This window comes from Gallus gallus, chromosome 28 (genome assembly GCF_016699485.2).
Source record: "Gallus gallus isolate bGalGal1 chromosome 28, bGalGal1.mat.broiler.GRCg7b, whole genome shotgun sequence".
Taxonomy (NCBI): Eukaryota; Metazoa; Chordata; class Aves; order Galliformes; family Phasianidae; genus Gallus; species Gallus gallus.
This window is the reverse complement of record NC_052559.1, coordinates 4,211,463-4,229,767: the sequence shown is the minus strand read 5'-3', so window position 1 is coordinate 4,229,767 and position 18,305 is coordinate 4,211,463. Positions and strand designations below refer to the sequence as shown.

Here is an 18,305-nt window from a genome sequence, read left to right as displayed (position 1 = left end):
TGACCCCCAGCCAGCAAGAGAGCAGTGTGCAGAAGGAGCTGTGGGAGACTGTCAAGAGGAGTCATGATTCTCTTGCACAGAGCTCAACCTTTTCCTGAACACTTTCAGCTGCTCAGAATCACAAACCCTGTTGCAATAATATAAACTGGTGATCACATTATGTGTAAAATTCACAAATTTTTAAGTTATGCCCATTATTTAGCATTCAACTAACTATTATTAGCATTCAAACTAACTCATCAAAGCCAGAATGAAGAGAAGTTAGATTATTTTCTTTGGTTTTACTATGGACTGAAGAAATTCAAAGAATTGGCAGAAAAAGAAGAAAGCTCCCAAACTCTTCAAGTCACCATGAGGGATGAATGGTAAAAAGAGAATCTCACTCTTTCAAATATGTTGTATGGACAAGTTTCAAGTCAAAGGTTTTAAAGCATTAAGGGTTACCAGCAGTGACACTGGCTGCCCTCACAGGGAAGCAAAAGAGAACTTCGGTGACATGGACAACCTGCAAGCTCATCACCAGCTGTTTTCCCTTCCAAAAGTCACTTATAATTTATTAGTGGAGGCTGGAGAGTAAAGTGAACACATGAAGCATGTTACCCCTACATGACTCTGCTGATGTGTTACAGCACAAGGCAGAAACTGTATTTAGAAGCTGCAAGTCCTCAAACTCAATGACATCAGGAATATTCACTGCTGAGAAATGACATCCATTTTCCTCAGCAACAATTAGTGTGGGACAGCATGGTGACAAAATAGTCCTTATTGATCACTTACTCTAAATGAACAGAACCAAGGCATATTATATTTACATTATGTTAATTATAAATGATATGTTCTACATATGAAGGCAGCCATCAGTGTATCTTTACATTCTAGAAACCCAAAGTCACTTCTCTTTATTCTGCAACAGATTCTGGGATCTTTTATTTTCATTGATGATGGTGAAATAACTGCACAGAGAAAAATGCAGCTAGTTTCTTCCCAGCTTTCTGAAGTCAACCAAGACATGATGTCTCCACAAAATGAGGTCATTCCTACCCTTATTTTCCTTGGACTCATTCTTCATCTTTCTATATTCAGATCTAAGGGCTAGAAATCCCATAAATTATTACTGTAATGCAGCTTAAACACACAATAGTAGATCCGAAAGTGTTCAGTCATGGTGTGATGAATTCTGGGTACCTGCTCCTGTTTAAAAAGGGCAAGTTAAAGAGTGGGTGATACACTTGTACTTGTTATTATTATCTGACGGGGAAACATCTTCCAGATTTGTCAATAACATTTTTTTAAGTATTACTGATAAAAATAAATTAATAAAACTGAGCAGTAGATAGTGTTTATTTGGGCTTTGGCATAACAGTATTTTTGCACTCTGTGCAGTGCCAGGTTAGTTACACCTTTTTCCCTGACTGGAGTTGACATCACAAATGAAGCTAGCACACAAACAAACAACAAAAAGAAAAGCTCATGGTAGTTTAAAGTTTAAATATTTTCCATCTCTGTGTTTTTAACTAATGTCTGCCAAGTGAAGAACAAAAGTCAGAAGGAAAAAGTTATTTTTCAGTCTTAAGGTCAAGTTCTAAAAATAAGTGCAAAACACCTCCACTCTCCAAAATAGTATGCTAAGTGTTTTACAGTGGTTCTTATATATTTATGGCCATAAGAAACAAAATTGTTCTAGAAGATAACCAGTAAGGATTTCAAAATAATATTTTCCACTTTCTCTCTGTAATGGGATCAATAGTATCTATAGCATTCTTGAGCCAGATTTCTCTACCCTGTTCTTAAATGCCTCCGGTTATGGAGGCTCCACAACCAGCTCAGGAAGCCTTCCAGTGCTTTATATTCCCACTGCTAGAAAATGTTTCCAAGGGATGCTCTTCAGGCCCACTGCTTCTCTTATTCACCATGCACACATAGAGCGGATCAGTACCTTCCTTAAAGGAGCATTATATATTAGAAGATGTGAATTCCACTAGAGAAAGATGGAGATTAAAAAATGGTCATAGTCATTGCAGACTGTCGACTGTTAGGTCTGAGTCTTGAAGTCTGAACTAAATCTTAATCAGTCATAATTTTTATTAAATGCCCCCATGAATAAAACTGTCAACGTCATGGAAGATACATTCTCTGTTCTGGTGAACTATGAGATTACAAATGAAGTTGAACCAACCTGACACATTCATTCAATGCTCATTTCTATTTCACTCGTGTAGATCAGTAATAAGCCCAATACTTTAGAACTTCTCAGCATCTACCTATTTCAAATGCCATAGATGAACATTTGCAAATTCTAAAGACAGATATTGTGGAAAGGACTGGACAGTGAAGTTTGATGCCCAGCAGTGAGCAGAATCATTAGTCTTGTCCTACCTTTCTGCTGAGTTTCTCCAGCCAAAACAAACTTCTATCTTCAGAAACCTGCAAAACATGATTTTACAGCTTGATTATGCACAAACACTGATTTCATCTGTTGCTAAAACACAATCTCAACAAACAGGATTCTTAAATGATTTATATTTAGAACTATTTGTGGCCCCAAGGTAACAAAGTTTAGGTAGGAACTAAGTAATGCAAATAGCAACACCAGTGCTTTAGGAAAGGCAGATTCACTATTTGACATCAACATCTACAGTGAAGCAAATATTGTAAGAAAAATCCATCAGTCAATACAGAGTAACAGCCTCACCTCCTCTCCATATGCTTCATTCAGTGCAAGATGCAATAATCCATTCAGGGTCGTGCTCTGTGACTTGTTTGAAGAGTTACAGCCTGCTGAAATCTGGTTTATGTCTCTTAACTTAGAATCTCTAAGGGAAGCAAGATACTGAAGGTCACTGAAGATCTTTTATAAGTACTTTTAATGTTTCTTTCAATTAATCAGTGGCAAACTGCAATGACAGAGAACCAAGCCTGCAAAAATATAATAAATGGACATGGCTCCATCGTGCATTACGTTAACTTTATCATTAATTCTCCTTGTTTTCTACTCTACTAATGGAATTTGAGTAATACCAGTAAAGTCATTTATATGAACTAAAAAACAGTTATGCAATCTACTGTGGCTATAAGCAGAATGACATAACACTGGCCACAACTGCAGCATCAAATCAATTAGAGCCCTGTGACAGGGAAGTCCCCTGTGAGGAAGTCACTGCATTACAGTACAGAAAGTGAGGCCATCCTTGAAGATTAGAGCTCAGAAGGGTCAACTTCCCTGCTCATTCCTGCAACACTATTAGGAATTTGATTTCTTTTATCCTTTCTGTGTATGAAAATCTGACTTCTAAGGGGACATCAGTTTTCTTGAACAATTTCTTAAGAGTTCTAGAATGTGAGAAAACATCAACAACTTTAAGATAGGGTATAGAAACAGCTGAAAACGGTTTATGAAAAAAAGCTGCAGAGATGATTTCCAACATCTGAGGGAGAACTCCCACATAAAAGGCAGATGAGCTGAAAACACATTCCAACTCTGTTTTATCCTTAACTCTTAGTTCTCAACCAACACCAGTGACAGAACCAGCATGACCTGACTCAGGGTTTTCCACTATTTTTGTTCTTAAATAGCCAACACGACAAATGCTTCAGTCTTCATTGCCACAATATTCTTCTGAGGAAGACTGCTGCATTACTTGGATACTGGTAGCTCCATCTGAGGACTCATCAGAAACAGTAGGAGACAAGGCCAGCGACAGGACTAGTGAAAAATCTATAAGTCTGAGGTCTATGTGAAGAAAGGCTGAAACACGAGATCTTGGATACAAAATCACCCTGAGCATTGTTCTTCACTGAAAATATGGTCCAGAACTTTGTCATCTGTAGACAGATCATAGCACCATCAGATATTCTCCACTCCTGGGTCTCAGACTGATAATCCCCTTCCAAAATACGTCAGACGTGGTGTCATCATAGCGCTGTCTGAAAAGAATGAAACACCTGGAACTAAAACTCTCTTTACAAAACTGAGGGCAGGAGGCCAAGCAAAGTGCTTTTGTAAGCCCACAGATTTCATATTGGCCCTCATATGGCTTCATTATGCCTCTCATTTAAGCCTGCCAGAGACAAACTCTGACAAACCAGAAGGGCAAAGGACTGAAAAGCAGTGGCATGTCCAGATTGAGAAGAGCTGTGTCCCATCTTTCCCTTCTCAAGCAGCTCGCTGTAACGAGGCTTACAGATGGGGGTATAAATTGCTGCCAGAGCTCCTTCTCCTCACCACCACCCTGCTCAAAACTATTCCCCAGCATATGTTGTAATCATGCACCCAGGAGGGTTGTTAAAACCTTACAGGAAACATCTCACATTTTTTCCTTTACTATTCATGCCATTTTCTATTACAGACAATAAAGACTTCTAACACTGGATTAAGCTCATTTGCAACAATGAGCTACTATTGCTCCAAGAGCCAGTGGGAGCTCAGACTCATTGAGGGAACTGGGAATAATTAACTGAATTGTACTGGAAAAAAAAAAAAAAAAGATGACTGAAGGCTGTTTTGACCAAGGGAGATGCAAACTGATGTGATGGTTAAGCCATCATGTCTTGCTGGAAATTATTGTTGGGAGTATCATTAATGCTTGGAGTATGCAGTTCTTGCAGTAAAACTGTTTTGGCCGTGGTCTCCCTTTTTGGTTTTTGCTACTAAAAGACACCTCCCAGAGTCATAATGACAATAACACAGTTTTCCTGATTGCTTTCACTCGTTGCTCAGTATGCACTCAGTCACTTCCAAAAACTCTCAGGGATGGCAAACCTTAAAAACAAAAGCTCTTGTAAGCAGGCTGGTTTTTTCTTTCCCCTAAATGATATATATAATCCATCTCCCTGGTCAAATCTTCCTATTGTGTAATCCAGGGGTCTTCAGCAATAGTATAAACAGGAATTGTCTCATTACTGAGGGGACTGGAAGTGCTCAGGGCTCTGAGATCACACATGTAGGTGGGCAGACAGCACGTACACTTTTTAATAGCCCGAGGACCTGTCCTAGGGAGCAATGACTTGGTTTTGATTACCCTACCAAAACTTATTAATGTCTGGCATCGACCCCTTCACAGGCAGAATACTTAACATGAGGGGCCCTGGAACTCTACCTCAATATGACGCTAGAGCTGTCTACACGTGATTAGTTCAGTAGCTACACATAAATGCACATACTGTGTATGAATAATACTATTTCTGTATCATATACACAAGTGTTACATAGATGAGAATTTGCTGTCCTCAGATCACTGCCTCCTAGCCACAAGCTGGCACACACCGTTAGCCCTTTGCCATGTAGCTTCAAAAAAAGATCAAGTTTCCATCGTGCCTTTCAGCAAGGAAGATCCCAAAGAACTTGACGACTTATTCATACCTAATACCACCAGAACATAGACACCTTTGGGACAGAGAGCACAGCCAAATATATAACAGAGTGCAGAACAGCAGAAAAAAAAAAAAAGAGAGAAACATTTGGCTTGGGACTCCAGAGAAAACCACGCTTTTCAGAGAGAGAGCCAAGGAATGGTGAGCATCCGTTCACAGGAGACAGAACTGTGCTTTCTGTGGTCTCATCCCAAAGATCCACAGAGAAAATTTGAACTTCACAGTTTATTCTGCCTCAGAAGTATGAAGTGGTAAGTTACCTTTTCCAACACGCTGGACCTACTAACTGCAGACCACAAAGCTGTCCTTTCTGTGGACATCTCAAGGGAACATCAAAAACATTTCCATGCCAGAAGTTATATTAAGCAAACCTGTTCAAGCCTTCTGGATACAGGCAGTAAAAAGTTGTAGCTTTTTGCTAAGTGTTGATTTAAGATTAATGATAGCTCTCTTGACACTTCCACTTTCACTGCCTGTAACAGGGGCCATTTTTTCTTCTCATTTGCTTATTTTCATATAACCTCTCCATAGCAATTAGCTCTGCTGTTTACATTTAAAAAAAAAAACCAAGAACAAACCTCCCTCCACACAAACAAATAACACCAAAAACCAGAAGGATGATATGCAGTGTGATTTAACAGCTGGAAATAAGCAGAAGCAGTACCAAGCAATCAGGTCTTTTCAGGACACCGGTGATTAAAAGACCACTGTTACGGTACCCTGAAAAAATATAAACTGCAATCAGCTCTTGCAAGAAATATAAACTTTTTCAGCTGTGAAAATTAAGTTATATTGTACACAGAGGAAGAAATAGTATTCACAAAGGATTAATTGAATCAGCCTTTCATCTTCACTGACTGTAGGGATGCTGAAAGCATTAGGTCAGAAGCCTGAGCATTGCTTCCTCCAAACTCAATTCTTCAAAATACCGGATGGTTCAGAGAAAGGGGAGAAAAAAGTTGATCATGAAATGTAACACTCCTTGCCTCAGGAGGCAGCTACACACTTAAGCTCAGTTTTAGTATGAATAGTTTAATACTTGCACGCAGAAATCTGACCCTTTCTTACACAAGAGCAGTGTGGAAGAATAGCCTTTATGAATTACAGTGAAAAGCCTCCAGGTGTAAGTGCTTTCTTCAGTTGTCAAGGAACCACAAGGTGAATGTGAGATCCGTGAGGGGCACGAAGAATAGAGAGATAAGAAGCAGCAGCAGATTGTCAAGGCTGTACTCTAAAGCAGCCTCTTTATCCATATGGAAAAATGAGAATCTTTAATATGAAAAAAGAATATGTGGCTACCATTATAGCAGAGCTTTAATAATAATAAAAAAAGTGACATTTTTCCTCTTATGATGGCGGTAAAGCAGAACATTGTCTCTCAGTCTTTTTTACTTATACCTCACTTCAACTACTTAAATACTTCTGTTAGACTTTGAACAAACACGAATGAATTGTCTTCCTGGAAACTGCCCTTTATGCCCTCATTACTTGCACCCAAAATCTTGACCACAAAAGAATGCCAGTTCCTCAAGGATAAGCAGAGGATGACAAACCCAGTGCCTTCTACACAGAGCCCATCACATCACAAGGCAGAACACTGCTGTCCCCACTTCCAGTGTTTGCCTGAGGTGTTCCACAGGCTTTCTGTCAAAGATAATTACAGCTGTCATTTGTATGAATAGACAAGGATGTTCACAAGGCCCACGCTCCGGGGGTGGGGGAGGACAGGTATCGTCCTCAGAAGCAGGATCACTTTGTCTCCCTCAAAAGAGAGATCTCATACAGTATGAAAATGAATTTTCAAACACAAATAATAGCACAGATCCAGTCAGCTGAGCCCCCATCCACATTTGGTTAGATAACAGTGTTAAATACTCAGCTGTTCTCATGTAGAAGTATCTCCCCACACAGGCCTGAAAGCACACAGGTATGACTTAAGAACATGATCCAAATTGCAGCTTTCACAGTGCCGAAGGGAATGCCTGTGTTACCTTGTCCAGACTACCTAAGAAGTTATTAGCAGGTGCAAGTCAAGAGGATCAATTCAAGAAGTCTATTAGCCTTGAAGTGAAGGGTTTGTGGAACATTTATGGAACTGTTTGTTTCATCATTGTCACTGATTGTGGAGATAACTGGCTGGTAAACATGTGCTTTCCCTGCTATGCTACACAGCATCAGCCCACCTCATCATAGATCTCTTTCCACATGCCCATTCTCCTTTGATAAGTTTTGAGACATTACAGATCACTGGCTTTATTTGAAGTTTGTGCTCCTTTGTAATCATTTATAAACTCAGAGGAAAATTCAGCATCATTCAGACTATGGTTTATTTTCACCCCTAGAGAAATGGAAAAATGGCATTCATGTACACAGGCTTAAAAAGCAGTGGGAAGCTCTCCAGGAAGATGGAGTCTGGAGAATAATCCAAACCTCTTGAGTTTTCAAGAAAATATCAGACCAGAAATCTCTCAAATGAACTGGCTCTGGAGATTTCTGGCAATTCCCTTTGCTGACCCCACCCAAATCTGAAAAACAGCCATAAAAGCAAAAAAATCAATCTTTTTTCACAATATTTTTCAGTATCAAGATCTGGGTAAAGATTCAGAGTTAAGTCCTTGCTTCATTTAAACTACTTTCTTCATCCAAAGACTGCAAGGACGCAGATGGCATCTAATTGCAACAGTCACAAGATTTCGCTAATTCTAATTCCACATGGAAACTAGAAGTTCGATCCTCTGTATTTTTTCAATGCTTCCCTCAATAAAGGCCAATTGCTTTTGGCTAGCACAGCGCTCAGTTTCTTTCATTAACCTTTATTCAAGCCAAAACACTTTGGGTGTAAGCGACACTCAGTTCCTGAGACAATGACGGCCAGAGAAATACCTATCATGAGAGTGGAATCTGAGAGCTCTCCCTAAAGTCCAGCTGCCTTGTCTCTCCTTGACATTGCTTCAGTCTTTGAATGCTTTCTGCACAAGCCATTACACTGTTCAACACTTCTTCCAGGAAAGCGCACACAATTCCAGGAACCCCACGCCTCAGGTGAATAAATAGCCATCACAAAAGCAATTTTCAACTGGCAAGGCAAGAGACAACGTTGTAACTGTGGGTTTCTATACACAAATGCTGTAAAGGCTACTGCAAAGGCCAATGTTCCCAAGGAAATCAAAGGTCAATGCATGGTTTGGATAGGAGATCTTCTGGAAGGAGAGCAATGAACATGTCTAACCCTGTATACTCAGCAAAATCTGATCTCACTGCCTGAGATCATTTGCTGGCTTCAAGTCACATCTGGGAGTTACTCCTAACACAGCGGGAAGAGAAACGGTTCTAAGAAGATCCAAGTTGCACTTCTAAACCTTGCTATAAAACAGGAGCTTTTGCCATTTATTCCTGCAGGTACCCCCCTCCCTTTGTTTTTTTCAGATGAGGTTTGTGGTGGCCTCTAGCAGAACACAGAATGAGTGATACAAAGAGGGAAAAGAGGGGTGAGGCATGTGGAGCCTCCTAAGAAGCTGACCAGGCCTCCAGCTATTCATAGATGAACTGAGTTAAAGCCACACAAACATAACAGCGAAGGGTTAATCTCCACACCTTAGTTTGATCCTTCAATACAGACCACGTGTAGTTCCATAATGGGTCATTCCATTAAGAAAAAAAACCTACAGTAACACAGTTTTTACATGGTATTTCTGATGTTTCCTCATATCCATCAAGAATAATGTCCCTTGTTTCATGTCAGCCCTTCTGCTTCCTCAGTAGAGAGGAGGTGGATGCAGGTTAGAACTGGATTTGTTTAAAGTTCCAAAAGAACAAATAGTTTAAGATCAGTGTGAGATCACAGCAATCATTCACATTCTTCCAGTGCTCCAGCTAGCCCATGATTTGGCTTCTTTCTTGAACACTTATAGGCTGATCTTAAATGTACAGAATATGCGACTAGAATTAACAATGCTTCCTCCACTCCATCTCCTTGTAAACCTCCACAGTCATAGAAAACACTGCATTATTTATTCTGCCACTCCTCAGGGTCATTCTAATACGGTCTTTTTGTACTTGACCTTGACCTTACATGCTTTGGACTTTCCACAAGACTTTTATTATGCCTATTTTATTCTCCTGCTGCAGAAATTCTGCATTTTGGCTAGTGGCCTTGTGTTGCTCTTGATCCAAAGAAGGTCATGGCCCAGTGTTTAATATTACTTTTTTTTAAAATGACATCATAACCAAAGTGCTACTTAGAATTAGTGCTTTGCAGACTTTCAGATCCTTTTTGCAATAATTTCTTCCAGTAAAGTCATATAATAACCTGCAGCCAAGAAAGTGGCCTAATATGTTAGTATCTTGTCTGAGATTGGAATGCCACTTACTTGCCAGCAAGCTTCCCAGAGCACCTTTGCTCAATCTTCATACTACAGCTGAAATAAAGGCATAGGATTTAATTTTTCTTAATGGCATTTGCTAACAACTGTATACAATGTTTCTGTGCCCTGGGTTTCTTCCATATGACATAGGACTCATGGATTTTCTGGACCAAAACTGAAAAACAATTTGAAAACTTCTGTTTGACCATAAATTAAGTCTGGTAGTCATTTTTAGTAAAAACAGACCCAGTTCACAGTTTCCAGACTCTGTGATGGGTTCAATGGGTTGCCACGAACCTTGCTCAGGGTCCAGGAATTCAAGCAAATTCCACTCCCATTTTAGCCTCTTCATCATGAATCTCAGATGGCACCACTTGATAACCACTAGTCTGCGTGATACCGGAGGGAGAAGGGAGGAAGGATTCCTGCTTTTCCTTCCATCTTTTTTCATAGCACTTCCAGAACCTTTCCATTCATTCATTGTCACACTGGCTGCCCTTCACTCAAGAGGCAGAGCAAAGCCAAAAGCAAAGGTTAGCCATTTGGAAGCATTGTTGGAAGCTGAGCAGAGAACAGGTTGGATTAGGTCCAGAGAAGGTCCTGAGGTGCTGCCATCAGGGTGCGGATGCTCCCAAGGCATGCCAGTGGGTCTTAAATCAGTCAGCGTGAGGAAGTCCCAGCAACCAGCACCAGCCTGGGGTGGGAAAATGGCTTTTCCTCTCCCTTGGCTTAGCAGCTGAGGAGCAGGCTATGAAACAGCACTGAAAAAGGCAAAACCAGCATGGGCACGCAAAGGAGCTATAGGAAACACTCCATATCATCAATCTGATACTTGGAAACTCTTTTTCAAGCAAATAGAAGCAAATCCACTTAAGCCCACTGCGTTTAGGAAGCAGATAGTATAATAAATGAAACCATTCACTCTCAGGAGTACTGCTAAAACCTGGGACCCACCGGCCTCTTGATCTTTTCATGTACTGTTTGACAAAATGCCACCAGTGGCCTGAGTACATTTCCAAGGAACTCATGAGTTCTGGGAAGGCATTACACAGCTACACTGTAACCATTCATGACCTGCGTTCAGTACTGGCTTGGTTCCTCCTCAAATCCACAAGATGCTGCAAGGAAAACATTCTTTCCACTTCAAGTAAGCTGCTCCATCCTGAAACCAGACTGGTTCTGCACCCAACCTCTTTTTGCCCTGTACTCACCCCAAAACATCAGAAATACAAGATTTCTAATGGAAGGGCTTCCATCACGGGAAAACTACTGCAACACCCAATCTATTTGGTCTCCCACAATTCTAGATTTTTTTTTCTTTTTCAGGCAAGCAAGCAAGCAGCAGCTGTTTGTACTACTTGTCCTACCTATAGCTGCTACAACTGCGTGAAAGTTTTATGCTTGCTGTTTCCTGAAGCTTTAATATTGGCAATGGGAAGATAAGGTCCTGTTGTCAAAGTCTGTATTTCACATCAAAAAGAAGTGAGGTGTCCATGAAAACGTGTTAATCCCTGGGAGCTGGAGAGCAGAAAACTAAATGGCTGTTATTTCATGACAAGGACCATTTCGGATGCAGGTGTTTAGGCCAAGAGGAATCTGAACCACTCATATTAAATCATGTAGCCACATTATGTGGCTAAACACGTGTTCTTACACGTATAACCTTCAGAGAAGTTTAGACACACTCCCTCCCACAACAAAGCCCAAAGGGCAACACACCTAATTATTGGATTACTTACGTTATTTCATTTTTAAGACAAATGCCAAATTAACAGACTTTTCCCACAGCAGGAAGAAGGTTTAGCTTGGAAGGATTTACTTTACATATAGAGAATGCAACGAAGTTATTCGTTTAAAGAACTAGGGAAGGAAAAATCAGGTTAGGACACAAAAAAACCGCAAACTTTTTCAAATTATTTGTTCTCTTAATATACTCTTTACAAAAAAAGAGCCTCACATTTAACTCCTTGCAAGTTACCTTCCCCAAAAGTTAAAAAAAAAAAAAAAAGTCCGTAAAGCAGTAATGCTTTGAGAAGAAAGCAAGCTGTTATCACATAAGAAATCACACTGCTAAAACTCAAGTATTTATACACTTAAACAAGACACTGGGGATAACCTGAAAAAGCACCACTCTTCTATTTTCTCCACTAAAACGGGGAGACACCAGTCCACACAATTCAAACACATCAAAACTCGTTGTGAAGTACTGGGTTTTACATTATACCAAAATAACCTCACTGCTCCTCCATCTGCCCAGGATAACTGCCAGAAATTAAAACAAAGAAACATGTACACTCTTTGTAGTTAATCAAGAGATTCAAAATTTGTTTTTAAGCTGAGATCCAACAACATCTGTTTTGAAGAAATCCCACTTCAAGGAAAGATGATGCCCTTTTAGAAACAGAATATTTTTAACAAGTCTGCTTCTTCCAGAAGTCCTACAAAAGGTAAACTTAATAAGCAACTCTCAAATATCTTCAGGAATACATCTACTATTTCCAGCTTTTTTTTTTCCTTGGATTTTGAAAACCATGCTTTTTTGTGAGCAATCTGACATCTGTGGCCAGTTAAAGAGAAGTGGCTCATTTCACCTGGTATTTTTGCAGGCAAAAACTGCAATAAAAAACCCAGAAGCTCTGTTTTTAAAAAGATGTTTCCCCTACATACGTTCACTGAAGTCAGATTCAGTGCTAACGTGGCATTGTTTAGGATGACCACACACTTCAGCTATTTACAAGGAACAAGAGGTAAAAGGCATTTTAATACATTTTGGGGGGAAGGATTACCAATTTTCTACTGAGCTAAAGGATTTTTAAGTAGTACTTCAACATCAAATTACATTTTCATACTTTATTAGCTTTTTACTATCCACTTAGCTTAGACAGGGAAGGAAAACTGGTTTGTAGCACAGAGTTTATAGCTAGTTTCATATACTGCTACTATCTTTGTATGTCATTCATCACCTTAATATCTAAGTATCTTCTTCATCCGAGATCACTGAAGAAATGTCAAGATCTTCTCCTCCTTTTCCTCCATTGCTTTAAAGTACTTATCCAGTTTGCTTCAGGAATACTTTTTTATAGCCACAGTGCAGCTGAACCTGCAAACAAATAAGTTGAAACAGAAACATTACACACTTTGCTAAAGGATAAAAATATTCAGATTCCACTGGCAATGAGTGATAACCGTTTTCTGTGAGTTTTCAATATTCCCATTATTTGTACTCTTGAAATCAAAGCTGGGTTGCATTTATTGGTGCACTCAGATTCCTGGCACCTTAGAGAAATTTTTACATTCACACAATAATACTTCTTTGATGTGCTTTCAGCTTGTAAAAGCATTTTGGGGGATTAAAGGGCTTTTTAAAAAACACTGTTCAATCTAGTATCACTTAACAGAGATCTTCTAATGTGATGTTAAAATTTTTCTTATACAGATTCAAGCATTAAGGTCTAAAGTTCATAAAATTATAATAATCATAATTTTTAAAACAATCCATCTTATTCAGAACAGCCCTTTCTTCCAGTATTACTGCTCAGATGAAGCCTTATGTCCAACTAGTTATGCCTCTGCCTCACAATGGCTGAAGTAAAGCTTTACTGACATCAGGCATTAATAGGATGCAGATCCTAAAATATACATGTGCATTACTTCCAATCTACTGTGTGCTAGGACTGTGCTTTTTAATGCCACAATAGTCCAATAAATCCTTCAATGTTTACTTAAAAGGTTTTTATGGCCCTCTTGTTTCATGAAGGCATTTATATGAGCTCTGATCTTAGGACATGTGCATCATCGTCCATTAATTTGTGAAAATTAAATAAAAATAAATAAAAATAGCTCCATAACCTTCTTGCCCATATGCCTACTAAATGCTGCACTATTTGTTGGTCCAATAGCTAGAGATGGAACAAAAACACAGCCAGCCCAACCACACCCTGTCCCAACACTGCTACAGACATTCCAGCAGGAAAATGCTGAGGAAAGATTATGGAGTTCTGGGAAAAGATCCATTTTAGCTATTAATGCTTATTAACACATTTTCTAAGGTCTATAAAGCTTTTAAAGATTATTAGGGATGGAGAAAACTATAGAAATGTTATGATCCCAGAAGATCCTTCTAAACAAAAGCAAAATGTATGTTGCTAAGAACCTGCATGAAGCTGCTCTTTCGATTTGTTTTTTTCTCCCGGGCTATCTTAGCTTTCCTTCTACGTCCCTCTTGTGGTAGCTGAGCAGAACTGTAATATCTGCAATGGAACAGTGAATCCATAGCTTGTGCTTTGTGAATTCAAGATCTGTGCTTTGTTGCTGCATTTCTGGTGCACTGTTGAAAAACAAAAGATAGATGACCTAAGTAAAACTGCATGGGATTTTCATCTGAATATCTAAAAAAGAGGAGAGCAAAGGGCAAAAACAAACAGAAAATTAGACCTTTTAAAACAATACGAGTTACCCAAATATTAAACAAAAGTGAAGAAATAGAGAGATGTTAAAATGTACTTTTGGAAATAACAGAGCAGGCATGAAGATAGTGATTAAATATGCATAATAAATTAATGGATTGTATTCCTAATTTTATAATATGTGAACATATTGCATAACCATGGTACTTATTATAGAGACAATATCATCAGATATGTAACATGCAAGCCTTCCTTAAGCGCCGTGCCAAGAAAATCTGATTTCAACTTCATGTTTATTTTCCCCTAATCTGAATTGTTGTCTCCCAGGATAAAAATACATGGCTTCTTTAGCCAGCTCTGTCATCTGAAATAGCAGTTTGGCAGATTCCTCACGCTCCATTTGATTGGCTTTCAACCCTTCACGTCATCATGACACTTTCTAACACTATCTCCATGGCTCGGAGCTTGCAGAGACCAATCAGTTTGTTCCTTTTCATCACAGCTTGATTTTAGACTTCTCTTGTGCAGCCCTGAATAGAGGATGTTATCAAATCCCAGTGATAGCTTGTGTTGGAATGGAAATTAATTTCAAGGAGAATCTTCTGGCACAGCCAACTATTTTGAGTCACGAATGCATTATTTCTACCAACAGCTAAACTGCTGTATGCTTCCGTTTTACACTTACAATCATCAGGAACCTTTATCATTACCTCTTCAAGATAATCACCTTAAACTGCCAAGCTCGTGCAAGCAAGCAGAATCTTTTCAATAAATTGAACTCACTCACATTAGTTCTCTTGGACAGCTTCTTATGGCTAAGCACATCCTGTGAATTCTAGATTCTAATCATGCATAAAAATAGTGACGCACCATCATTCTCAGATAACGTGCGCCTGTTTTTAGAGTGTTACCCTTTTGAATTTCATACTGGATGCACAATAATAAAGACCAACGAGTCCATGTGCCACCTCTTTGCATTAGCCCAGATTTAAAGGTAAAACTTTCACAAACTAATGCTTACACAAATAAAATATTATCCAGGAAGCACTGCAGCGTAGACTGCACACATGCTTATCTTCAAATATACCAAAGTTGTTCAAGGAATTTCCAGAATGCAGTGGCCTACCATTAAGCATTAACGTCATGAAATTCGAATGCATCGTTCTCTCAAGCCATGTCTCTGTACTGGTGTAAAGACTGATTACATTCTCCCTTTTTTAAGCACGTTAACCAAGAGCCCAATGGCCACAACTGATTGCCACTTAAACTCCTCGTCAAACACACCCATGTGAACTACATTCTCCCCACACTCTACTCACTGTGGGTGTAGTTTTGACTTGTGTAACGGGGGCACCGGGCACACCGCTGGGTATATGGGGATCTCCAGGACCCCCTGGCGGCCCTCTGGCTTCAGCACCTCAGACAGCAGCACAATCCTGCCCATGAGCACAGCAACGGGGCTGCTGCCTGCACAGAAGAAGCCAAATTAACCTTCTGATAGCACAGGGAGAACAGGATCTACAGTCTTCATTGAGTTTTCCAAACAGCTTCTCTTTAAAAGCATTCTTATCTTCTGTATTATGTAGGGAGAGGGAAAAAAATATAGTAGCGCATCAAAGCTTTGATTGGTTTCCAAACCTTCTGATGATTCTGTAAACTGGACAAATGTTGCAAGAGTGATCTGTTTATTCATAAATGTATCCATACAAAACAACCTATCTGGATTTATAAATGCAATCTTCAAAGTAGATCTCATTTTCAAGAAAGACCTCCTGTTTTTTTTTTTTTTTTTTTTCCCAGTTATGCTTCTCACTGAATTACAAAACAGTCAATTTCCAGCTGGTTTTAAGAAAGTATCAATTCAATTCACCTGTGGATGCTTTCCAGTCAGACTACAAGTGGGTTTAATGTAGCTTGACTCCTGAAGTTGAATCACAAAGTCTCAACGTATTGTATGAAATTACATATGGGTGTACATTGACTTACCTTGATAAATTGTAGCTGATGTGACAGCTATAACCCCACAACCAAATTTCTATTCTTTTTCTTGTTTAATTAGCCTACTTTAACAAATTAAGATACATCTATGATAACCTACTGGTAAGTCTGTTCCTTCATAGCTTAAAGCTCAACACAAACACAAACCATATGTTAGCAGATGCAGTGACTCCTGTATTCTCCCTCCATCTTTGTTTCCCCCTCTTGTACTCAGTGCATTGAGATCCTTTCCAATCTTCGTTTAAATCTTTTAAGCTTAAAAGCTGTAAGTTTGGCAGACATCGTTCCCATTCCACGCTCTACCCTACACCAAAAGGGAGAACAAAATTAAAGTTACTTAAAAAGGCAATATTCACGTGCATGCTGTAGCTGAAGGCTTCAGGGGGGAAAACAGAACAAGCAGGCAGCTTTTCCTATCAGTGCTTCTCACAACACCTGGGAGTTACCTCAGAAGAGACAAGTTTGGTGCTAATAGAAGCACAGCAAGATGAGGGCAGCCAAACCCCAAATGAGCACTTTATTAATGGACTGAACACTGTTCAGAGTGCCCACACAACACAGAGAACCTCCATGGGCTGCCCCGCTCCCCTTGTACCAATTCAGCCCACCAAGAACCACAATCACACGGGGCAGCACAGATATGACGGGTATTACAGCTGGAGCAAGTATTACTGTTAACACTAGAGCCTTCTTAATCACCTGTCTTGGAAAACTGCAGGCCCTGAGTACGCCTCCACCACCACAGACACTCCACCTCACTTCCACAGAGGAAGCAATGCGGGCAGGCCGCAGGAGCAGCAGTGAAGGCATGAAGAGCTCCACACGGGCCCTGCTCCCCTCACGGGGCCTTGCTCTCCTCACAAGGACCCCCTCCACCACCACAGCGCACATCCCGCAGCGCACACAAGAACGCCCCCACAGGCCTCCACCGCGCGCCGCCACAGGCCGTTGTGCCGCCGCAGCCCGCCCTTCATCCTCAGCTCGAGGGCTCATTGGCTGCCGCAGCAGTCAGTCAGCGAGCATGCTCCGCCCTCCTCGTGAGAGCCCGGTTGAGGAGGGTGTAACCCCTCCTTCAGGCGCGAACTGACGGCGCCCCCAACGCGTCCCCGCTCCCCCCCCCCTCCGCTGTTCAGGTGGTTCGCGCCTCGCTGCGCGCGTGGGCGGTGTCGCGCGCTCCTTCGCGCCTTCCGCGCGGGGCCCCGCCCCCTCCCGCCGTGCCCTCCCAGGTGTGTGCGTGCTGCGTCACCCGCCCACGCGCACGGGGCGTGCTGGCGTCCGCCGTGCGCTCCGCGTCACCGCTCTTGGCCCAGGCGCGCGGCGGCAGCCGGACGGTTCCTCTCGCAGCGCCTCGGGGCTCTCGGTTCCCTCCTCCGGCTCCGTTTCCTTCCGCCGTCGGCTCGGCCGCGTTCGGGGCCGCCCGAGCGGGGCAGCGGGGGTCTCGTTGGCGGCCGGTTCTCGGGGGCGCGGCCTGGTGCGCGCGGCGGATCCCGCCGCTGGCGTAGCGCGGCGCCCGGGCTCCGTGAGGCGCGGCCCGGCCGAGGTGGGGGGGGCGCGCGGAAGCGCCGCTTCTCTTCTCCACCGCCGCCGCCATGAGCGTGGAAGCGTACGGCCCCAGCTCGCAGACCCTCACCTTCCTGGACACGGAGGAGGCCGAGCTGCTCGGCGCGGACACGCAGGGCTCCGAGTTCGAGTTCACCGACTTCACCCTTCCCAGCCAGACCCAAACCCCGCCCGGGCCCGGGCAGGCGGGGCCCGGCCAGGCCCAAGGCGCTCCGGGAGCGGGGCAGGGCCCTGCAGGCCCCATCGAGGCCCAGGTGAGGCCGCGCCGGGGGCGCCGCGGGGTGCGGGGGGGGCGGGGTGGGGTGAGGCGGTGCCGCCACCGGGGGGAGTGCGGAAGGGGCGGGCGGGCGTGGGGCCGCGAGGGGAAGCCCTGGGCGGGCGGCGGGAGGAGGCGGCGAGGCCTACGGCGGCGCGGGAGCGTGGGCTGTCGTGATAGTCGCGATATCGCCGTGCTGTGCCGATAGTCGCGATACGGAGTGAGGAGCGCTGCCGAGGAGGGAAGGTTTCGGGTTGTTTTCTTACTTGAAACAAACGCGCCTACGAGTTGTCTGTGGTTATGAGGAGTTGAACGCTGAATTTCTTTCTGACAGAAACCACCGTTCCCTTC

General features: G+C 42.1%; 1 protein-coding gene and 1 long non-coding RNA gene across 3 annotated transcripts in view; one reads left to right on the top strand and one right to left on the bottom strand.

Moving 5' to 3' along the window:
• Positions 1-2,922: 2,922 nt before the first annotated feature.
• On the bottom strand, positions 2,923-17,877 carry LOC124417445. Its single transcript, XR_006932246.1, has 6 exons — positions 17,769-17,877; positions 16,286-16,442; positions 15,460-15,607; positions 13,888-14,061; positions 12,698-12,834; positions 2,923-3,924 (listed from the first exon to the last, which is right to left on the bottom strand). It is a non-coding gene; the product is annotated as an uncharacterized LOC124417445 (long non-coding RNA).
• UPF1 (UPF1, RNA helicase and ATPase) overlaps positions 17,430-18,305 on the top strand; it is a 19,395-nt gene continuing 18,519 nt past the window's right edge. For both annotated transcript variants that reach the window (XM_015300129.4, XM_015300128.4), the window contains exon 1: positions 17,430-17,952. In XM_015300129.4, coding sequence (XP_015155615.1) covers positions 17,728-17,952 — 225 coding nt within the window. In that variant the 5' untranslated portion in view covers positions 17,430-17,727. The remainder of the gene's footprint in view (positions 17,953-18,305) is intronic.